Source organism: Lissotriton helveticus, chromosome 10 (genome assembly GCF_964261635.1).
Source record: "Lissotriton helveticus chromosome 10, aLisHel1.1, whole genome shotgun sequence".
Classification (NCBI taxonomy): domain Eukaryota; kingdom Metazoa; phylum Chordata; class Amphibia; order Caudata; family Salamandridae; genus Lissotriton; species Lissotriton helveticus.
This window is the reverse complement of record NC_136071.1, coordinates 1,101,259,230-1,101,284,297: the sequence shown is the minus strand read 5'-3', so window position 1 is coordinate 1,101,284,297 and position 25,068 is coordinate 1,101,259,230. Positions and strand designations below refer to the sequence as shown.

The 25,068-nt window shown below is 41.9% G+C and overlaps 1 protein-coding gene across 4 annotated transcripts in view; it reads left to right on the top strand.

Annotated features, from left to right (window-relative positions):
• The window catches only part of LOC144785622 (acyl-CoA dehydrogenase family member 11-like), a 684,407-nt gene that overhangs the window by 135,808 nt on the left and 523,531 nt on the right, over positions 1-25,068 (top strand). For all 4 annotated transcript variants that reach the window (XR_013601998.1, XM_078664430.1, XM_078664431.1 and 1 more), the window contains exon 2: positions 24,137-24,236. Coding sequence is in view for 3 of the 4 variants with exons in the window: in XM_078664430.1 (XP_078520556.1) it covers positions 24,137-24,236 (100 nt within the window). In the remaining variant the exon portion in view is untranslated. The remainder of the gene's footprint in view (positions 1-24,136; positions 24,237-25,068) is intronic.

Sequence of the window (25,068 nt, the reverse complement as noted above, 5' to 3'; positions counted from 1 at the left end):
AACAAAAGAGTGCCGGGAAGAGCACACAAAAGTGCCAGGAGGAGCACAGAAAAGAAGAGATAGCACATGAAACAGACAAAGAGTGCCAGGAAGAGCACAGCAAAACAGAAGACAAAGTGCCAGGAAGAGCACGGAGAAGAGAAGAGTGCCGGAAGAGCGCGGAGAATAGAAGAGTGCCAGGAAGAGCACAGAAAACAGACGAGTGCCAGAAAGAGCACGGGAAATAACAAAAGAGTGCCAGGAAGAGCACACAAAAGTGCCAGGAGGAGCACGGAAGAGAAGAGATAGCACAGGAAACAGACAAAGAGTGCCAGGACGAGCACAGCAAAACAGAAGAGCCACAAGTAGGAATTATAGAACCAACGTCACTAGAGAATATCATGTCGCTAGCAAGAGCGGAGGCAAGAGCGACAGTACACACTAAGGAAATGGAGCGAGGAAAAGACAAAGGAGTGGACCAAGATCGCGCGGGCAGCCGGAAAAAAGACAGGAATGAACAGGCCACGAGGAAACACCACGAAGGAACATGCCACAGGGGTGGACGTGACCTTTCGCAGCGAGGCCCACGCCTAACATTTGGCCAGATGTGCAAGAGATGGAAAGGGAGAAATGACTATGCCAGCGCACGCCAAGGAGTGCAGGTCAGGAACGACAGAGGAAGACTATGGAGACCGCAAGTGTCAACAAGTAGACATGTTGAAAAAGGAACAAGGAGCTCATCGCTAGCACCGGGCGAGGAAGAAGAAGAAGAGGAAGAAGAAGAAAAAGAAAGGACTAAAGGACTGTATCCTATGACGAACGTCACCATAGAGTCAACAGATGAAGAGGAAAAAGGAACAAGAAGGCGCCTAGCGGGCACAAGCAAAATGAAAAAGACAGAGTACGTGACCATAGGAGGAGGATCACACAAAAGAAAGTTCGTTTCAGACAGCGGTGCAACATGTAACGTCATGTGTGTATCGGAACACGAAAAGACGAAGAAAAAGCAGACCTCGAGACTGTCCCGAATTGAGGTTTTCACTTGGGGGTCACGGAAAGAAGTGACAAACATGGGGACATTTACAGAAGAGCTGACACACAAAGACCAAAGGCTCAAAGAGGACATTCATCTGCTGAAGGGCGACATCGCGGTGCCATGTTTGCTGAGCATCATCACAACTCTGACAATGGGTCTCATGGCCATGACTTACAACATGTCAGAGAAAAGAAGCATCCTAGAAGAATACCACAAGCAGCGAACTGAACTGACTCTAAATGCCAGCCCAGTGGGACTGGGACCAATATTGGCACAACACAAACAAGGAAAAGAGTCCCCGAGAAACATGGTGGCATATGGAAGCAATATTCTATCAAACGCAGAAAAAGGATACTGCCAGCCGGAAAAAGAGAGCCTGGCGGCAGTGTGGGCGTGTGAACGCGACCACATGGTCATCCACAGAAAGTTGCTCAAAATAATAACAGATCACAAAGCACTGGTAACAACATGCGGACACCAAAAAAGAATGAGACCACCCAGGATAGAGAAGTGGGAGACAATACTGATGGATCAAAACTTCACAAGGATACACAAGACGGGGAAGGAACACAATGAAGCAGGCGATACATCAAAGCAAACGCCACCACAAGTGTCCCAAGCGACAACAATGGCGGAGGAACAGAAGCGTAACACACCGGCAACGATAACAATGAAAGAACTAGAACAAGAGACAAAACAAGACATCACCACACAGACAACAATGAAGGTGACCAAAGAGCGAAGGTGGAGTCACCACAACAACAACAGCAGCTGGAGAAAAAAAGTATTGAAGGAAGAGCTGTTGGATACATCAAAGCAAACGCCACCACAAGTGTCCCAAGCAACAGCAATGGCGGAGGAACAGAAGCGTAACACATCAGCAACAATAACAATGAAAGAACTAGAACAAGAGACAAAACAAGACATCACCACACAGACCACAATGAAGGTGACCAAACAGCGAAGGTGGAGTCACCACAACAACAACAGCAGCTGGAGAAAAAAAATATTGAAGGAAGAGCGGTTGGCGTTCAAAAAGATTACCGAAGAACTCTTAGGACGGGAGAACGGAATAGTGACAAAATGCACCAGGATAGTGACACCACGGACGATGAGGAGAAGGACAGCAAGATTGCCGCATGAGTCACATAGAGGGACTGTGGCAACAAAGAAAATGGTGCGAGAAAAAGTATGGTTCCCGAGAATTGTAATAGATGAATTATCCAGATTCCTCATAGGGAGACAAGTGGAATCAACATCAGCCAACGCAACTTTGCCAGCTCTGGATGACATATTGGCGGCATGGGTGTCACCGCAGACAGAACAAACAGAGCTGGTCCTGGGGCGATCAAGTAGAACTAGGTTGCCCCAAGTGAAAGAAGTGGAACGGGTGGAACAAAAAGACATAGCTGAAAGAGACAAAGAAGCGGAAACAAGAATGAAGGCGTATGTTGATCGGAAAGGACATGCAACAGATGGAAAAGCGGAAGAAGGAGACACTGCGCTAGTTCGACAAAGACAACCACGGAAGTCAGACAGCACTGTCGCAAAAGACCCACTGACGATAACAGAAGTGGAAGGACAAATGATAACGGCGTTAACAGGACAATACCACATCACCAGGAATGAGTCATACACTAGAGAATTAAAGACAAAAGAAGAAGAGCAGCAGAAAGATGGGCTGGGAAAAGACGCCCAAAGGAAAGTAGCACTAGAGGACATAATAGAACAAAGAAAGAGAAGGCAAGAAGCACAGAGGACTGACTGAGGAGATGCAAAGAAACGGAGACCGGTGGACACACTTCTCCGTATATCAATGTCTCTCTCTCTCTCTCTCTCTCTCTCTCTCTCTCTCTCTCTCTATACCTCATCAGCAAACATTGTCAACATTAAAAGGGGTGACAATGTCCAGTGTATGTACCAAAGATTTGTTTGCGACAAAGGGGGAGGTGTAGTGACCTGACAGATGGGCGACTGGACAGGAGGGGACACTAGGACCCTGTGGGTCATGAGGGAGGTGACCAGGTCACCGGACACCACATCCTGTTAGGGGACAGGAAGGACACACAGAAAGGAGGACGGAGCAAGGGGACGGACGTGCCGAGGCTGGCTGCTGCAAATCCAATAAAGAATGTTGCATACACTAACCTGAGTCCTTTGTCTGGTGTATCGGCGGTCCGGCCACAAAGACACGACATCCTTGTGCATATCTACTGCTGTTAAAGCCTCTTTAGTAAAATTCCATTCTTTGTTAACCCTTTTATCGATCAATCCACACATCTATTGGCCTGGCAGTCATGGCAGACAGTATTTAGAGTTACTCAAAAAGCATCCCAATTTTCATTTTTATCCACATTTAAAAATAAATACAGACAATAAAATTAATGTTTTCTGTCTGTATTTATCAATAAAAATCAGTAAAAACAGAAAACGGACTCTTAGTTATAATTCATGTACATTTTAGACTAATTGATTAGGTATTTGTAATGAAATATGCTTATATAACCTTCGCCCCTTAGTATGTATAATTTTCTGAGTTGTTTATAATTCAATTTTCAATTTGTATTCATTATGATTTGGAATTCCGCAGAATTCCACATAAAAATACATCTTAAAAATACATTTCATTCCACAAAAAATACCTATGTAAATTCAGATTGTCATTTCATCTAAAAACCCGGATGAACAAAACAATAGCAGTCGGTCTTGTGGTTTTCCAGTGCAAAAGGGGGTGAACCTTGAGTAATCAGATTGTCATACATGAATTCTTACGGATTTATATAAATGTACAATCTAATGCTATCCTAAAACATTCAGTATTAAAACTTATTGTAAAATACAAAGATTTAAAATTCAGTAATCCAGTGCTAGATCATGGAGTTGTTTATAAAAATCACACTAATTCCAATGAACATCATTTGCAAATAGTGTAAAATAAATAATCATGTGGTGTAAAATCCAAGCCACTCTTTGTGTGTACTGATTTCTGGATATGTGGCTGGTTTCTATCTCCTGCCTGCAGATGAGAGTCTCTGACAGGTTATATCTGACTCCTACCACTCTCCCCTCCACAGCATTACTCTGCAGAGGAGTCATATTCCTGCCAATTTTTACTTTCTCTGAAAGGGTAATCATTTCCTGTAGGAAGTTAACAAAACTAAAAGGGTGTGACCCAAATCATTTGGCATTAACACAATATAGTTCAAGTGTGAATAGTGTTTCAGTGCAAGAGAGTCAACTGGCACCTGAAGCAGAAGTAGTGATGCACATGGGGCTGTAAGAAAGATGGGCTTGATCAGGTTAACTGGTGTTAGGGGTAAACAAATGAGAAACTTATATCCCTATATACTTTGCATGCCACATTGATTTTGCCTAAGAAATTCTAATTATTTTTGTCAAATGGGAGTAACCCCTGTTATCTTCCTTTGTTATTTATTTTCACAGTTGAGATGAACTTGCACCTGTGAATAAACAGAGATTGTTAACTAACAGCACATCATTATTCATTGGGTTTTCATTAAAGGAACTTCAAAAATATTTTTTTCGTAAGTCGGCTCTACATGCCTGCATGGTAGCAGTTTGTGAACCAGCACAGGGAAAAGCACCGAGATGTGACATGTGGTTGTAAATATGTTGCGTCCCTGTGCCTCAAAAGCAACACAGCGCAGTAAAAGGACTTGCAGCACCCCGCTGCGTTAGTTTCTCATAAATCAGGTCCTTTATCTTTGGGATTCATAATACCTGGTTGAGTTTTCATTATTGTAGCTCAAAGCAATTTAACAAATCCTCTTTCTCAGCCCTTTAGTACATCTTAAGGGCCATTTTTGTGGTCCCAAATCCGTTTGTGACTAATTTGTGACTCTCAGACATGAGGGTCTTGAATCCTTAGGACTAAGTAGATCTTCTTCCAAACCAAAGAAAATTTAAAGATGGACTTATTTGAACTCTTCTATCTAGGATTGCTCTCAGGGCCTCACAAAAGTTTTTTCAGTACATCCTCATGACCCAGTGCTGACACTCCAGTGAGGGCAAAAGTGTTCTTCCACATGTGCTCATTGACTGTAAAGTCATATTGATTACACAGGCTACAGTGTTGAAGGTGGCATAAATGCCCAGGGTCCTCTTTGCAACCATATGCCAATGTATTTTGCCTGTAAGATGTGATAGTAGTTCTCTTCTTCTCTGTGGCAGCTATCGGCCCATCTCTCTGCTCAATGGACACATCAAGATCTTGGTGGGGGTACTGGTGACTCGTCTTTGGACGGTGATCCCGACCCTTATTCACCACTATCAAGTGGGGTTTGTTCCCGGGCGCTCATTGCACAACCATCTCCACATGCTGGTCCACGCACTGTGCCCCACCATTTACCTTCCTGAAGTGCCCCTCTCCCCTGACACTGAGCAGGTTACGTCTTCGCAGTAGTTCAGCCTCAGTGAGGACTTTATAGCTAAGGTTCAGTGGCCTTCCGACTCCCCCTCCACCCAGGTCAACTGCAAGGGGTGCCTCTCAGTCACCTACCCGCTCCATGGGGGCGACAGGGTTGCCATTGTCACCCTTTCTCTTTTTCCTGGCCATGGAACCCCTGGTGGTGGCTCTCCGTCAGTCCCCTAGGTTAGTGGGCATTCCTACCCCTGGGTGGGGTTGACCTCTCTCTATGAGCATATGACATCCTACTCATGCTCTCGGATCCCCCCATTCGCTCCCTGCTCTTTTGGCCACCATCTCCGATTTAACAGTGCTCTTGGGTTACAGGATTAAGTGGGGCAAGAGATGAGGCCCTGCCGATCTCGCCAGTGTTCACTGTGCATATGTATCCACCTACCCTTTTCAGTGGAGGCCCTCGTCTCAAATACCTGAGGATCTACATTAATCAGGGCCTGGACCACATGGTGCCAGATAACCTTGACCCATTGCTGAAATGCAACAACTGGACTATACAAAGTGGTTCCACCTCACTATCTTGTTGTGGGACAGGGTGCAGGCTGGAAAGATGGTGACCCTGGCACCTGTTACCTATGTCTTGGACATGCTTGCCCTGCTTGTACCCCTTTCACTCCTGTACTCGGTGGGTAAGCGCATCAGGTCCTTTGTCTGGGGATCTTCATGGCCAAGCTGGCCAGGAGCCAGCTTGTATCCCACCGTTTGTGTCTTGCACTTTGTGCAACTCACCTATATACCTCCACAAACCCCGTTACCCTCAGCTATGGGTTTTGAGTTTACCCTCCTGGAGTATCCTCTGGGGCTGCATCCCATCTACCGGTATGATGCCTGTGCCCCGGGCTCCGGGAACCCGATGCTGCAGGCCATGGGTAAATCCTGGTCACATGCCCATCGCCTGCTCTTGGTGGATGTCCGTCTCCACAAATAAGTGTCTCTGTGGGGTAACATCAACCTCTGCATCGGCGGCGAGGTATTAGACCGGGGAGTATGGCAAGCAGCGAGAATCGTTACCCTCCATCATGAATACACCCAAGGTACCATCAAGCCCTTCGAAGCACTGCGGGAGGCTTTCGGCCTCCCACCTGGTCAATACTGGTGGTACCTATAGTTGTGTTACTGTTTTGCCTGTCTTCTGGGCTCCTGGCCGTGTGCTCCCTCACCGGTGGTCTCCTACTTGAAGACATGGGGTTGCTTTTTGGGGGGTGATGTACGACTTCTATGGCCTCTTGACCCGACACTTGTAGTACATTCCCCCGATGGACAACTTGCACACCAAATTGCAGGCTCTCCTCCAGGTGGAGTATGAACCAGAGGACTGGGCCGATCTACTGGAAGCCCTGAGCCATAGAGCCAGAGAAGCCTGTTTGAAGTTCTGTCTTTTTAAAGTGCTCCAAGACTGGCACTGGATCCCGGAGAAGCTACAGATGGCCCAGCTGTTACCCCACTCCGATTGCTGAAGCTGCGAAGCTACCCACCCCGACTTGGTTCACATCCTCTGTAATTGCTCCATCGTCCGACTCATTTGGGAGGCAGTTAGCACCACGCTAGTGAGGTCTGGAAATCCCACTACAACAGACTCGACCCATGATTATTCTCCATGATTCACAGAATAGCCGACCGTGTCTTGCTGCGAGTGCCCGGACCTCTTCTTAAACCATGGTCATGCTTGTGGCCCTGTCTTCCCTACCAGGATCCACCCTGTCTCTCTGTGTTCATTTTTTGTCTGCTTTCCTTGTCCTCTTCCCCCCCTCTCCTCCTCTCCCCCTACTGTTTCTATACTTCCCCTGCCCTATTCTTTCAATTCCTTTCACTATTCCCACCCGCCCTTTACCCCCTTCCTCTCCGTCCCTTCGCTACTGCCCCTCGCCTCTTCCTTCGTCCTGGGTCTGAGGGACCTCTACCTCTTCCTTTCCTCTCCCTCACCCCTCCCTTACCTACCATCCCACACCCCTGTTTTTCTCCTTGTCCTCAAGCTGCCTGCTCCTCCTTGGATGTCCAGGGCCCAGACTCTATAGATGTGCTGTGTAATACTTATCTATCATATATGACCTTTGTTTTGTTGGCGCTTAAATGTGGTGGCAGCATTGTACTGATTGTTGTATACTGTTGTTGTTTCTCCCCTGTAAAATCCAAATAAAAAATTGTGAAACAAAAACAAAATGTGATGGTAAATTTCTCACCCACTTGAGAATACTAACGGTACCATTCACACCCTGGTGGGTAGTTTCGCCCCATGCTTGGGGAGAGCCTACAATTACCCACACTGTGGCAGAACGCATGCCTGATGGTGACTTAACCATCAATGGGACCGTTTACTTCTGGTGAAAAGTTGCCCTCCCACAAGGCAGGAGTAATTTCTCTAGAAATTAATCCTTGATCGGGTTCTATGTCATCACAGGCTACACAGGCTGCAGAGCCCCTCTGGGTGCCGGCACCCCGGGACATTGCTGGAGCCGGCCCTGGAGGGTGGTGGTCCCCAGAGCCATTTATGGCTCCAAGAGGGGGCTGCACAGCCCCCCTCTTTCAAATATTCCAAGATACACAAAAAAATGGCACTGTCGCACAGGGGTTTTTGTCTTTGAGCATCAAGGCACATATAATACAATAAGTGATTTGATAAACTAGCACTTCTGTGAACAGGCTGAACACTAATTACATCCAAGTTACACCGTATATAAATATGTTTGAATTATTTACTCATACCATCATTGTAAGTAGAAATGCATGGCTCCATAGCTGGTTCCACCATTAACCTTTGCCGGACCATCACTTTGCTCACATCTAGTGCAATTTAAAAGCATGGATGTACTACATTAGTTTACAGCGAATGTGGGCCTCTGTGGGTCCAGGGGTCAGTAACTCTCATTGTAACCCTGTCCGTAGGTTACATCAACGGGGCCCCCCTCCTTGGGCTATTCAAAGCCCCGGGGACCACCACCTCCCCAGGGTTAAATATGAGAAATGCGGGGGCCACACGGTCACCCTGCAGCCCTGGGGACCACCACCTACGTAGGGGCGAATTTGAAATAGTAATCGCCGGGGACCGCCACATCTCCGGGGCATAAATACAATAATGAAGAGGGTCCGTTGCAGACCCCCATCCCCGGGAACCACCACCTCCACATGGCTTACTTAAAGTACATCCTTGGGGCCAACTACCCCTCTAGTTACCTCCAGTAAGTCCCACACAGTGGTATTACTGAGACCAAGTAGGATGCCACACCCTTTTTCTCCACCACTCTGGAAATACGCCTCCGGGCGCACTGCTGCTTGGGGGAAGAAGCCCACTTGAGTCCTGAGGCCCTCAGGAGGCAAGGGGACCTCATCCTCCCAACCAGCAGCGTGCCAAGAGGTGCGTTTGCAGTGTGGTGGAGAAAGGGGGCGGGGTCTCCATCGAATTGCCACCTTTTTTTATTTGTCCTTTTTTTAGGAAGATGGACCGCTTGCCCCACCCTCTCGGGCCATTATCACCCCAGGGACCCCTTCCTACTGGCCCCGGCCTGTAGTGTGGGTTCCCTGGTTCCTCCCAGGGTATGCACATGTTCAATGTTGGGGACCACGGGGGAGTCTGAAGGCCCCTGTGGTCCCTGACTGCTCCTCCACCTCCTCTGGGAGCCGGCATTGCTTTAAAACTCAGGTAGCTGCTAACATGTAGCTCCCTGGATCTCAAAGCAATGTGTTTGTTTCCCTGCTGGCTTGGGAGCCTAGCAGAGAAACAGATCTGCTCCGCTTTCAGCAAACAGGAGCATTTTCTGCTCTGGCTTGTTGAAAGCGGTGTTTGCTATGGCTTGGTGGGAGCGGTGCTCCCATCAAGCCATAGAAAACTGCAATTTCCTGGGTGTCGGCACCCCAGGACATTGCTGGAGCCGGCCCTGGTGGATGGTGGTCCCCAGGGCCATTTATGGCTCCAAGAGGGGGCTCCACAGCCCCCCTCTTTCAAATATTTAGCCCCGGGAGATGGTGGTCCGCGGGACCGGGGGTCCAAAGCGGACACCCTCTAGTATTACGTTTGTGCCCCGGCGAGATGCCGGTCCCGGGGTTAGTGGAGGAGCCAAGTGGCTCCACGCATATATTTTCTTTTAGCCCCAGGGAGGTGGCAGTCCCCTGGGCTGCAGGGAGGCACTCCATTACCCTCATGCCCCTGGTTTTGGCCCATCCAAGGACCTTTGAAAAAAGATGCAAGTTAGCCCACGCGTCTTTTTCCACCCGCAAGATCGCGGCAAAGTAAAAAGCTTTTAAACCCCGGCAGGGTACCTGTGGGACCAGCCTGCCCCTCCCCCACCATATCTAGGGGTCAGGGTATTCCTACCCTGCCCCCTTTTCTTTATTTGCCCGACCTCTGTGTGCAGTCACCATAAATATGTTGACCCAGCATTTGGCGAGCATCCTCCCTTGATTTGCTAAATTTACATTGTAAATGCATTTTAAAATGTAAATCTACGTTTACATTGCTGAGATCAACCAGTGATTTACTATAAATGTTTGGTGATTATGAGTACACTTATGTACTGTAACTGTGACTCACATAAATACTGAGACTTTTTGGCTACAAATCAACTCTTCTCTAAACCATTTCTTACTCCAAGATTCCCTTAAAGTGGCCCATTTTGAGACCCCTCATCAAAACATCTAATGCTGACTCAAAAGTGCTTGATAGCACAGAGCAACAGACCCATCACTGGAATCCCTTTCCATCTGAGATGTTTCGCCAACTAAGTAGAAGAATACACTGGTAATAATCTCTTAGGATATATACAATCTGGTTTCCGATCTGGTATTTTATAAAAAATTGTAGGTGATACTCTCCAGTTTTATTTGTGAATAAAAATCCTGCCTCCTGATCCTTCTTCACCTGTTATTGAACTAGGTTAACACTGACTACAAAACTTTCTTAACATCCTAAGTGACAGACTGAGTGTCAAGTGACCCATGCTTAGCTGATTCAAGCCCTATCTTTTATTAACATCACATGCATCAAACAGGAAATTCTTTATCTGGTGCCTTTAGATTGCCCCAGGGCTCCATCCTTGCCACTTAGTTTTTCAGCCTTGCATGGAACCACTAGCATAACTCCATCTGACAATATGACGATGATCATCAACTACACATGAAGATTGAACGCTCAAACAGCCTCAAGACCTTAACCTCCTCCCTTCTGGAAATTCAAAACTGGACACGAGATGAACCTTAAATTGAAACTCCAGAAGAGCTATGTTGTCTGACTCTCCCCAAACAAAGACAAGGAAACTTTCCTCTGATTGGAATAATGGACTTAGGCACACAGGTCTTACAACTAAAATGATCACCTCAGCCAAATCCCTTGGATTAAGACTGGGAAAACTATTCCACCTTTGCTTCCACATCCAAGAAACTGCCAGAAATTCAAGTTTCCTTTTTTTTTCTTATAGTATAAGTTTTATGTAAATAGCTTTGTCTCCACTGATATCTTGCAACACTTTACTATCTTTATAAAGCACTCTCTCGCCTTGTGCCCACGGATTTGACACACTGTATCAAGAACTAAAATAACAAACTAACTAATTAATTAAAGCTATCCCAACCAATGTGACATTTAATTTCATTCTGATGGCACTGTGGCAACTGTTTTTGGGTAACATGTTGCCACAGTTTTTCCAATTTGTCTGCTGAAAATAGCAGATTTTATTTTTCACATTTGGTAGTCAGTTTATAACATTGGTTGGGGATCACTGACATAACCTCGACAGACCGAATATCGACTGTACAAAATATCGACGAAAAATTATCGACTACAAAATTATCGATTGCCTATACTTAAACAACAAAACACAAAATTATCGAAACCACATTATCGACTAAAAAAAACGACTACTACAATATCGACTAACAACATTATCGATTTCTAAAACATCGATTATCACATCTTTAAATGAAAAACGGACAAAATATCGAATACAAAAATATAGATAGCACATTTATCGTTTTTTTAAAATATCGAAATTACTACATCCTTGAATAAATCACTGTATTATCTTAAAATTTTGTCATACTATTCATATTTATTCACTAATTGTTTCTAAAAAGCTATAAAACATACTATATATTTTCCTAACATTTATAACACAAAATAAATACAAACATACATTTTATAATACATAAACAATGTTTCGAACAACTAAACATTTCTTACTGCAAATTATATATATTCCTCCACTTTAAAAATATAAAGATAACATTACCTATACAAAATAAGGCCTTACACATTAAATAAACGTTAATTGGCGTCACCCATATAAGGAAAGCAATTAGTATAACAGGTTAAAAAATTCAAATCCACGAATTAAAACAGACTATCAATTTAAACAACCAATCCTACTTCAGAAACTATTAGACTAATACTATATAAACAAGATAACAGCAAACTAAAAATGCAGCCTAAATCTCCTAACTAAAGGAAGACGAAACTCTGCAGGATTCCTGAAAGAAAACGTATTGACTTCAACATAAAGACAGCTACACCTATATAAAGTAAGTACTACTACATTATTTTCCATCGAAAATGTAACTCTCAAACCTCACACCTATGTTTAAAAGCCAAATACCTAAAATATATGTTTTTTTTTACTATTTATCCTACAGACAAAAAGAGAATACAGAAGACCTAGACAACACCTGGACATCTAAAGTTAAATATAAATAAGTAAGTATATAATTTAAATGTAAATTCGACATTTAATAGATAGGTAACTAAATAGAAACTAGCTAAAAACCTCTACCAAAATATCATAAATAGTTCTAAAATATTTGTACACATTTTCTCAACTTCCACAGGTACAAAAATATATACACAGAAACTAACAGTTTGAAGAACATCAACATCTGAAAAGAACTACTTGAAATCATAAAAAGATTTACAGGTAAATCCGAAATGTGTTAAACTGTATTATTAGAATACACATTTTTTTTTGAACAAATGTAATGACATTCTCTTTTAATTACCTCCTAGCACTACAATACAAGCATGACTGAAGGAGCTAAATTCATTTATTCACAAAAAGGGAAAATGCTTCTTTGTTACATGGGATATGTCTACACTCAAGAGAAACAAAAAGATTTGAAAGTTTTTTGGAAGTGTACGAAATATTATGCCAACAAATGTTATGGTAGAGCTATAACTCAGGAGACTACTGTTACTTATACTAAGGAACATAATCACCCACCCAATGTAACAGAAATAGAGATTAGACAAATGCTAGATTCCCTTAAAGAAGCTAGTACTAGTACTGATCAACCAACAACTGCTATTCTAAAGCACCATTTAAGTGTACTTCCCCAACATGCTTCTAGCCAATTACCATCTATCGATTCCCTAAAAAAAACTATAGCTAGAAAAAAAAGAGCAACATGCACTACTCCTCCCACACCAAAAACTTTTGAAGAAGTGCAAATTCCCCCTGAACTCTCTGTAACTCACAATAAAGATGATTTTATACTCTATGACAACAAATGTAAAGAGAAAAGAATTATACTGTTTGCCACAGCAAACAACATGACTAAACTTACCCAATGCCAAACTTGGATGATGGATGGTACTTTTTCTGTATGTCCCAAACCTTTTTATCAATTATACACTATCCATGGTCATTTCCAAAATGCTAATATTCCTTTCCTTTATGCCCTTCTACCAAACAAACAGCAAGCTACGTATCAAGAAATACTAAATGAAGTCAAGCAACATACTAACAACTATTTTCCACAAAAAATTATCATTGACTTTGAAAAAGCTATGATAAACACCATCCTTAAAACATACCCACACACAGCAATACAAGGTTGCTATTACCATTTTAACCAATGTATCTGGCGACATCTACAACAATCTACCTTGAGTATCCAATACGCCACTGATAGCACTTTTGCTTATCAAATAAAAAAACTCATCGCCCTAGCCTATGTTCCACTGACAGATGTAACTGAGCACTATAACTTGTTAATAGACAGCCCCTACTATAAAAGAAACGAAGAAAGACTAAGTCCTATGCTTGACTACTTCGAAGACACATGGGTAGGAAGGCTACACAGATCAGGCCATAGAAGACAACCCAAATACCAAATAGCTTGGTGGAATGTCTACCTTAGCACACTAAATAAGGAAGCAAAAACCAACAATGCAGTTGAAGGATGGCACAATGCCTTCCAAGCAACTACAGGACGAGGAACACCTACTCTTCACAAATTAATACAATCCTTACAAAAAGAACAGAGTTACCAGGAGCTCCGAATGGAGCAATCAGTAACTTTGATCGGACCTAAACTCACCAAAGAAAGGAAAAAAATGTATAACACACTCCAAAGTCAAGTTACCCTCTATCCAACTAGCAAAGGACTAGACTATCTATCAATGATTGCAAAAACTATTCTTTAAAACATAACATAACTATACACGTGACATTAAGCTTTTTTTTTTGAAAATCCTTAATTTTTACATGTAACAATTTGCAATTAAATTATCAAATACATAATATTAACATATATAAAATGTATTTAGATAATGTATTTACAAAATGTTACATACAACGTAACTAAAGCAAAAATTAAAACAGTTTCCCCACCCATAAAAAGTTTACTAAAAAATTACCTTATTGTTGCACCTTCAAACGTAATCCAATTCCAAGCAATCCATACGACACCATAGCAAAAACCCATTCAATCCATGGAAGCCCAAAAAAAAATGCAAAAATACAAGCAAATCCATAGCGACTCCTCTCCAATGTAATACACACGATATACCATAGAAAACCGAAAATAGTAATTAGTTACAAAAAACGCTCCGGCAAAACGTGAAAACCCAAACATTTGTGTGCTAAAATAAGAGTATATAATACTCGTCACACAACTGTGATCGAAAAAGAAGGACCTCCTCAAAAACAGTAAAACGCGACGATAACCTTGAAAAAATAAAATACATACCCACCCACACAAAAACACCCATACATATATAAAAAGACATATTTATACACCAAACATATTATCTTTGTAACATTTAAACATATTAGCTCACGTCACACACCTACAACTAAAACGCGGTAAAAATTAAATATCGTACACTCTACATAAAACCGAAAACACAATCTTCTCTTAATAACCCTATGTACATAAACTTAAACACACCACACATACACTAACACTAACTTCATTAACTTATAAAATACAATAAAAACAAACTTACCCTCTCTAACGCGAAGCAGCATCCAACCGCGATCTGTTGAAGCACCAAATAAGCCTAAATAACATTACGCGGTTAAAAAGTAGTCCCTGTATACAGCAAAAACATCATTAATTTCTATATTTCAACACTTTAAAAAAATACACTGAGTATTACATTAAGTGTAAATAATTATTTAAATTGTAGAAAACTATTTCTTAAATATTCATTACTTTCAAATAATTATTCAACTGTTATCTGTTCCTTTAAATAATATGTTATTATTTATATATACATGTTGAAAATAATCTATATGTTAAACAAATGTGAATATATAACCTTGTTACAAATAATTTGTTTATAAAAATAGCTCATATTAGTTTAAACATTATGTATGTATCTAAAAATGTATTTGTGTGTTTATGTATGTTAAAATTAATATTATAAACATGTTAAATATTCATAATATAATTTTTTTTTAAAAATATGATAACTTTGTAAAAAACTAAAATGTTACTGTTATAAAACAAATATACATATTTATCTATGACAATATATTCAATGTCTATGTGAATTACATATTTGTTATTATATGAAAAGTACATATTACCAATTTGTTTCTTTAGCTAATTTAATTACAATATATGTGAATAAACATATAAATATTTAAATATCATGTATTTGTTAAAAACATATATATGCACTTCATATATTTTTTTGGATAATAAAAACTGTTTACTTACAATTTTCAATAGAAATAAAAAATACATCTCTACTTACAATTTATTTTGTATATGTTAATAAACTGTTTTTCATTTATTCCATTTAACCCTGTGTATGTTTCCTTCTTTATTATTCTATATGATTATTAATTGCATATGAAATATTCTATTTAAAAATGCATTGTAAATTTTAATAAATGTAAAAATGTATTTATCTTTTAACTACTACAATAACAATAATTATCATTAATACACATTTTTTATATGTAATTTTAAAACTTTATTATAGTATCCTACCAATAATAGTTATTTGTATTAAAAATGTTTTCTTATTTACACAGCACCAATTATAAACTCACAAAACCATACTACACATTAAAACAATACAAATTACAATTCCCACTTCACCAATTGTAAACTCATGGAAGGTGCTGGACACTGAACCCATACTAATTACTATTCCCACTCCACCAAGTATAACATCAGGGAAGGTGCTGGACACTGAACCCATACAAATTACTATTCCAACTCCACCAAGTATAAACGTAATTTTTACCCTGTACCCCTGTACCCAAAAACCCCAAACTGACCGTGAACCCTACCCCTTTACCCAAAAACTGAAAACTGAACCTGAACACTAAAAATACCCCTTTACCCAAAAACTGAAAACTGACCCTGAACCCAAAAAATACCCCTTTATCTAAAAACTGAAAACTGACCCTGAACCCTAAAAATACCCCTTTACCCAAAAACTGAAAACTGACCCAGAACCCTAAAAATACCCCAACACCCAAAAACTGAAAACTGACCCTGAACACTAAAAATACCCCTTAACCCAAAACCTGAAAACTGACCCTGAACACAAAAAAAAAACCTTTACCCAAAAACTGAAAACTGACCCTGAACCCTAAAAATACCCCTTTACCCAAAAACTGAAAACTGACCCTGAACCCTAAAAATACCCCTTTACCCAAAAACCCAAAACTGACCCTGAACCCTAAAAATACCCCTTTACCCAAAAACCCAAAACTGACCCTGAACGCTAAAAAAAACCCTTTACCCAAAAACCCAAACCTAGAACATTTTGAATATAATTATATACTTACAAATACTTACGTTGTAATGGTATGCGTTATAAAAGTACCTGCGTAGTAAAAAAATTTGTTGTAAATACATGCGTTATAATGGTATTTGCGTTGTTAAATTTTCGTTGTAATGGTAGTGCGTAGTAAAAGTTGCGTGGTAAACGTTGTATACCTTTAATAAATATTATTATTTGCTTCTTTATTATTAAATTACTTCCCACTCTATTCCCCTATAAACTCACAACCCGCTACAGGAAATTAAAAATTTAATTTAACATAATTAGCAATTTATCAATTACATTAAATTAATTACCAATTAAATTATAAATAATCAACAAATATTTTAAAAATAACAATTAATTAAATATTACTAACAATTAATAAATTTACATATTTAATGATTTATAATTAAATTACTTCCCACCCTATTCCCCTATAAACCCACAACCCGCTACATGACATAAATTATTTAAATTAACATATTTACCAATTAATCAATTTAATTAAATTATTTACAAATTAATTTTTATATAATTAATAAATATTATTTAATTAACATTTAATTAAATATTACTACCAAATCATAAATTTACATATTTAATTAATTATAATAAAATTACTTCCCACCCTATTCCCCTATAAACCCACAACCCGCTACATCACATAAATATTTTAAATTAGCATAATTAGCAATGAATCAATTAAATTAAATTAATTACCAATTAAATATTATATAATTGAAAACTATTATTTAATTAACAATTATTTAAATATTACTACCAATTAATAAAATTACATATTTAATTAATTATAATTAAATTACTTCCCACCCTATTCCCCTATAAACCCACAACCCGCTACATCACATAAATATTTTAAATTAGCATAATTAGCAATTAATCAATTAAATTAAATTAATTACCAATTACATTTTATATAATTGAAAACTATTATTTAATTAACAATTATTTAAATATTACTACCAATTAATAAAATTACATATTTAATTAATTATAATTAAATTACTTCCCACCCTATTCCCCTATAAACCCACAACCCGCTACATCACATAAATATTTTAAATTAGCATAATTAGCAATTAATCAATTAAATTTAATTAATTAGCAATTAAATTTAATATAATTTAAAAATATTATTTAATCAACTATTAATTAAATATTACTACCAATTAATAAATTTACATATTTAATTAATTATAATTAAATTACTTCCCACCCTATTCCCCTAAAAACCCACTACCCGCTCCTAGAAATTATTATACTATTTGAATACATTTTTATATTTATTAATTGTTTATAAAAAAAAATTCAATATAAATACATAAAAAAATTACATATATTTAATCATGACTGTCGATAACACAACTTTCGATATTCTTAAAACCGATATTTTGACTTTCGATATTTTTTAACTACTAAGAATAACGATATTTTTTACTATCGATATTACTTACTCGATATTTTTTCAATCGATATTTTTTAACATACATGAAAATCGATAATAAATACATCGATATTACTTACCTCGACATTAATGCCATCTCGATATTCTGGAGTCGATATTATGTCCAGTCGAAAATAAAAACTCGATATTTAGACTACACACCATTGGTTGGACGTCTGACTAGGTTGGCCCTTTCAGGATAAAGTCTTGTGCTCTGCAAGGTATAGCAGATGTCAGCAGTAAGCTTTCAACATTCTGAGCATGTTGCTGGCTTATAGACTACCTATTTTAGCCAGACAACAGCCTGTCAGTGACATTAATAACAAGCATTCGCAAAGTCAGTATGTCTTGCCTTGCTGACCTATTGACTTTGCCAATGCTCTACAGAACGGGGAATTTTCTTTTTCTTTTTGGCTGATGCTGTGCAGCATTGTTAAGGGGGAAAATGCGATAGGATGCGGCCACTGCTCGAGGTCACTTCATTCCACTTCTGCAGGCATACATGATGACGTTTGCGCACGCATGTGGCACCATTCATGAGTGTCTCGACTGAATGACACAGGCGCTATTTTCTTTTTCACTTTTTTCATTTACCAGTCCAAAATATCAGACATCATTTGAATCGGTAAATAAAAATGTTTACAGCGAACGCTCTTACTACACTTCAGAGTGGCTTCAGAAGGAAATGGCAGCAGCTGTCGGGCCCTTCATAACAAAAAATACATTAAAGAAATAAAAGTATCACGAGGGGTTCGGGTAGAGCGGATGAGGGGAGGAGGATGTGCGAGAAGCACACAAGGGAGAGAACATTACAGAGCACTGGTGAGATTGACGGGGGATAAATGCATGAGAGTGAGCAGTGCCCAAGGGAGAGAGCAACTTGGAGCATGTCCAAGAAGCACACAAGGGAGAGAACGTTATAGAGCACTGGCTGGTGAGTTTGACGGGGGATAAATGCATGAGAGTGAGCAGTGCCCAAGGGAGAGAGCAACTTGGAGCATGTGCAAGAAGCACACAAGGGAGAGAGCTACTTGGAGATTGTGTGAGAAGCCATCAAGGGAGAGAGCGTTACAGAGCACTGGTGAGTTTGATGGGTGATAAATACATGAGAGTGAACAGCACACAAGGGAGAGAGCAACTTGGAGCATGTCCGAGAAGCACACAAGGGAGAGAGCGTACAGAGCCCTGGCTGGTGAGTTTGACGGGGGATAAATGCATGAGAGTGAGCAGTGCCCAAGGGAGAGAGCAACTTGGAGCATGTGCGAGAAGCACACAAGGGAGAGAGCGTACAGAGCACTGGCTGGTGAGTTTGACGGGGGATAAATGCATGAGAGTGAGCAGTGCCCAAGAGAGAGAGCAACTTGGAGCATGTGCGAGAAGCACACAAGGGAGAGAGCTACTTGGAGATTGTGTGAGAAGCCATCAAGGTAGAGAGCGTTACAGAGCACTGGTGAGTTTGATGGGTGATAAATGCATGAGAGTGAACTGCACACAAGGGAGAGAGCAACTTGGAGCATGTCCGAGAAGCACACAAGGGAGAGAGCGTACAGAGCCCTGGCTGGTGAGTTTGATGGGGGATAAATGCATGAGAGTGAGCAGTGCCCAAGGGAGAGAGCAACTTGGAGCATGTGCGAGAAGCACACAAGGGAGAGAGCGTACAGAGCACTGGCTGGTGAGTTTGACGGGGGATAAATGCATGAGATTGAGCAGCGCACAAGGGATAGAGAGCAACTTGGAGCATGTCCGAGAAGCACACAAGGGAGAGAACGTTATAGAGCACTGGTGAGTTTGACGGGGGATAAATGCATGAGAGTGAGCAGTGCCACAGGGAGAGAGCAACTTGGAGCATGTGCGAGAAGCACACAAGGGAGAGAGCTACTTGGAGATTGTGCGAGAAGCACACAAGGGAGAGAGCGTTACAGAGCACTGGTGAGTTTGATGGGTGATAAATGAATGAGAGTGAACAGCACACAAGGGAGAGAGCTACTTGGAGCATGTGCGAGAAGCACATGAAGGCGGGAGCTGTAAAAACATACACTTTCACAGAGAGCTTAGCCAAAAAGAAAAAAGTACTTTCCTAAGAGTGAAAAATGGAAGAATAAAGATAGCCAATCTAAAGGAATTTAAAGGGGCTGTGCTCCAAAGGAGGAACAAACACAAGAAGTGGAACGCAAGTCATTGCATATGTGAGCAAAAACGAATTGTATTAAAAGGGTGGGCCATGAGCCCACTAAGTTTATTATTATTATTATTGGGTTTTTAGCAACCAGGCAGAGTTTACTGGATGGTAGGTGAGCCTTCAAAATCAATGAGGCAGTATTAGTACAAAAGGGCTGCTTATCATTTTATTGGGAAAGAACGCCTCCAATCCGAGCATCTGATAAAACTCAATGTCCGTGCCAGGTTCTTGTTTTGTTAGATGGCAATGAGCATATTGCTGTGCTTACGTTGTAATAACGTGAGTGCGGTGCCCAGGACTCTGCTCTGGCCTCTTTAATCCATTCCCAGAGACTCCCTGCCCGCTCATCTCACACTTGCAGGTTCCTGCTATTTCCCTTTGTGACAATTTTCGGTCTTTCTTTTCCTTTGTCTTTCGTTTTTTTTCTCTCTTGCTCTCCTAAATGTCTGGTGCTGAAAAATAAGTGCAGCCCCCTAAAAATGAGTGTCAGTGGCCCCACCGGCAAACACGGCACAAATTAAGCACTGGCCTATTGTGAGGTCCAGGCATGAACTATCTTCATTTGAGGCACTCTGACACCCCTACACACGCTACTCTCGTCGCTGACAGCCTCGCCCAGCCGTTTTTTACTCCCGGTTGAGGCGGCGGCGGGCGCCATCTTGGGTGTGGGCAGGGGCTGCGCTCTAGTCGCGCCGGCCTCCCACCCTCCTCATCACCTATAAAATGTGCGTAGGGGTCAGACGGCGCAGCGGGCTGGCGCAGCGGGCGCGCCGGACGCGCGCCGAAGCCGCGCCTAAGCCAAGCCCGTCTGCGCCCGTCCGTGACCGACCGGGGCCAGGGGCCCAAACCCCTACATCTCGCACGTGCCGCAGTCAGTCCTACACAAGTAAGAGGCTGAGAGACCTCTGCCCCGTTTTATCTACCTTATGTCGCCACGCGATGGAGCCACTGGACCTAGGTCCTTGTCCTCACTGTTCATTCAGAGGAAGATGTTTAGCGCCCGATGTCCCTGACCCTGAAGCGATTATTGCTAAAGGGGGTCTTTTAAACTGTAGATCCGTCAGCAAACATGCCCTCCAGCTGTGGGATCTCTTATTGGATGAGGACATGCATATATTATTTTTAACTGAAACCTGGTTAGGAGAACACTCTGATCCAGATATAGTGGATACTATTCCGCCAGGCTACACCCTCCACAGACTTGATAGAGAAAAAGGAAGGGGAGGTGGCATCGCCATCATTGTCAAACACCCTTTTGAGTGTGTTTTAAAACCAGTAAAAATTGATGACAGCGAAGCAGGTGAATTTAGTATTAAATTGACTCAACACGAGGCAATATCGGGCATCTTAATATACAGACCTCCTGGCTCTCTGGGCAACTTCCGTAGTAGTTTACTAGAAGGGGTTGCTCAGACTGCGATTAAACACAATAAAGTATTGGTGTTGGGTGACCTGAACCTACACCTAGAGGACCCCTTACAGAAGGAGGCAGAGGATGTTCGTCTTGTCCTACAAGAAATACAGCTTAACCTGCTAAGTGTTGCAGCTACACATCAGAGGGGTCACTGCTTGGACCCTATTTTCGCCAGTTGGGACATGATAAAAGCACTTACTCCTTGTCAGCTCCCCTGGACCGACCACTTCTTGGTCCCTTTCCAATGTTTTTACCAGCCTGTTAGGGCTATTGAGAATGGGATGGGAAATATTATGAGACGTAAATGGAGACAGTACTCCCAGGAAAACTTCATAGGTGCCATCCAGAAAGCACAACCATTGTGTGCCACGGACAGTGATCAGGCGAACAAGGAATTTAATCTACTTGTGACTGCCACCTTGGATGAGATAGCTCCCATGAGCAAGGGTAAAGCTAGAGAAGGCAGACAACGTACTGCCCCTTGGTTCACTCCTGAACTCCAGCAAATCAAGTCTAATTGTAAAAAACTTGAAAGGAGCTGGAGAAAGAACCCGAGTGAACAAGCAAAAAACCGTTATAGCTCAGCTCACCGAAGCTATCAGTATGCGGTGCGCAGAGCTAAAGCCAAATACTTCCATACACGCATTGAGGCTGCCGAGAGCTCCGCGCGTGAACTGTTCAAAATATACAAAGAAATATCTTCAGTCTCTAGCTCTAACACCCCCATAAAGGCCTCGAAGGAGGGATGTAATAGAGTCGCTGACTTTTTCTCTAACAAAGTTAAAGCGATTTATGCCTCCTTCTCCCAACAACCAGATAAGGGCATAGATTTTATAGCAGGTAGCTCACCTGCAGCCCCTGATTCCTCATTACTAACCTTCGAAGTTCCCGCAGCTGACAAGCTAATAAAGATCTGTCGAAGCGTGAAGTCCGGTTCCCCCAACGATCCGGCTCCGGCCTGGGTCATCTCAGAAGGCCTGACAGCCCTGGAACCCCACATCAGACACGTCTTACAAACCTCCTTTTCCACTCAACAAGTCCCTATGGAGTGGAAGAAGGCCGTAGTACTGCCAATAAGGAAAAAACCGAATGTAAGCATGGAGGTGCTGGAAAACCTCAGACCTATTTCCTTATTGCCGTACGTGGCGAAGGTGGCTGAGAAGGTGGTCAACGCTCAGCTTACGGAGCACCTGGAGAGATGGAATCTATTTCATCCCTCACAATCAGGATTCAGGGCGGGCTACTCTACGGAGACGGCTCTCCTTCGAGCCACTGAGACCTTAAGAGCAGGGGCAGATGCAGGTCATACAATGGCCCTGATCATGCTCGACCTAAGCGCGGCTTTTGACACCGTAGCGCACTCCATCCTGCTACGGTGTCTGAGCGAAGCCGGGGTCGTTGGTCCTGCCCTGTGCTGGCTACAGTCGTTCCTCACGGAAAGATGTTTCCAAGTACAGCAAGGGACATGTCGCTCAGTTGAGATGCCATTAGATCAGGGAGTGCCTCAGGGCTCAGCTCTGAGCCCCACTCTTTTTAATCTTTATATGGCCTCCCTGGCGAAAGTTGTACAATCATTTGGGGTGGAATTGGTGTCGTACGCCGACGACACCCAGCTGCTGATCTCCTTATCGCAGAACACCTCTAACACCCCCACCAACTTTAAATCCTGTATGCAGGCACTAGCTGAGTGGATGGACTCCCATTGCTTAAAGCTCAATGGCTCTAAAACAGAGGTGTTGGTGGTGGGGGGAAAAAGCTAAAACTGGTCAGCTGAGTGGTGGCCTTCATGCCTGGGCCCTACTCCTATACCGTGTGAGGAGGCTAAGAATTTAGGAATCTGGATGAACCCCTCTCTCTCATATGATGGCCACATAAGGCGTCTTGTGGGCAAATGTTTTGGAATACTAAAGACCCTAAATAAAACCTTAGACCTCCTACCCTTAGCGGCCAGAAGGACACTAACACAGGCACTGGTGACCTCGCGGTTGGACTATGGAAACATTTTGTTCCTAGGTGCAACCGAGGGCAGCCTAGGCCGCCTACAAGTCATACAGAACTCCGCCGCCAGACTGGTGTTAAGAAGACCTAGGAGAGCTAACTCGCAAAAGGCGCTGGATGCGCTTCATTGGCTGCCTGTTAAGAAACGTGTGCTGTTTAAGTGCCTCCTCTTCTGCCACCGAATTGTCTGGGACAGGCCGCCCGCATACCTAAAGGATTTAGTCAGCCGATATGAACCAACTAGGACCCTCCGTTCGGAGGGTGCCGGACTGCTGACAGTCCCCAGGATAAGGAAGGCTAGATTAGGTGGACGATCCTTTGCGCTCCAAGCAGCTCAACAATGGAATAAACTTCCCCCTGCTCTGAGACTGGAGAGCAGTGAAGCGAGGTTCAGGGCCATGCTTAAAACACTACTATACACTGCGTAGATCATAGGCTCTTATGTCCTGTTGTTTCACTGATAGCTTCAGCGCGGGGACACGCCGCGATGGCGTTACTGAGCGCTCTGTAAACTCTTTTATTATTATTATTATTATTCTGTGCTATGTAACATCCAACGCCCTCTCATCTGAACATGTTCTCCTTGGGCAAACATAGTCTTGATTAATATATACTTTCCATTCTTTTTCCGTAGATATGGAAGATCCAACCCAACATTTCACCTGCAGAAGGGGCCTAAGCAGTATGTACTTCGAAAAAAACCTCCTGGTCTCCTCCTGCCAGGTACACACCAGGTAAAGCAAAGTTTTATGTAGAACCTTGATATTCCTCATTCTGTTACAGACGCTTCTAATAATAAAAGGAAATAAAGACGACCATAAGGAAGTATGTCACAGCACTGACTTAGAAAAGATTGTCCTGCAATAAACATTGTATCCTAAATATCGACTAACATAATAGCATGACGGTAGATAAGTGACAAAGAATTCTTGCAAAGTGAGAACATGTCACCCCTTAAAGTTTCAAGGCTCTGGGGGCCGTTGGGGAGATTAAGTGATCTATCGTCCAGAGTCACATGGTGCTGAGCTGAGTTGCTGCTGGTGCCAGGGATCCAACCATGAGCCCCGCACTCCGGTGTCAGCCGCTCCGACCGCTGCGCCACACCTTTCCCTTAAGTATAGATCTACTATTCCTAGCTTCCTATATATCTTGTCAAAGTACATATATGTGGAGTTAAGAATAGTAAATATATGCTCACCTAATATGTACGTACTTTCACAAGATTGTGATGGTTGATATTGTGAATAATATTTTGGCAGGGCAACGTTTTAAACTCCAAGCTGTGACAGTATAACGACCACAAAGGTGTGTCACTTGGTTAAGAGATTGAGCTGAAGGGGTTTGTTTTAAGAAAAGCTTAGGAAGCTCTTTTTTTCTGCACAAAGACATTTAACAGATCAGAGTTCATTAATAATGCTGTCATTTCTAAAAGCACCTGTCTTAGAATTGATAGACTCGATGCTCAATTTACTTTGTATATGTATGTAATATTTATTTGTTTTGTTTTCAGAAATGTATTGAGAATCATGATAACTTGTTAAACCGCATAATTCAGTTAAAGTGAAT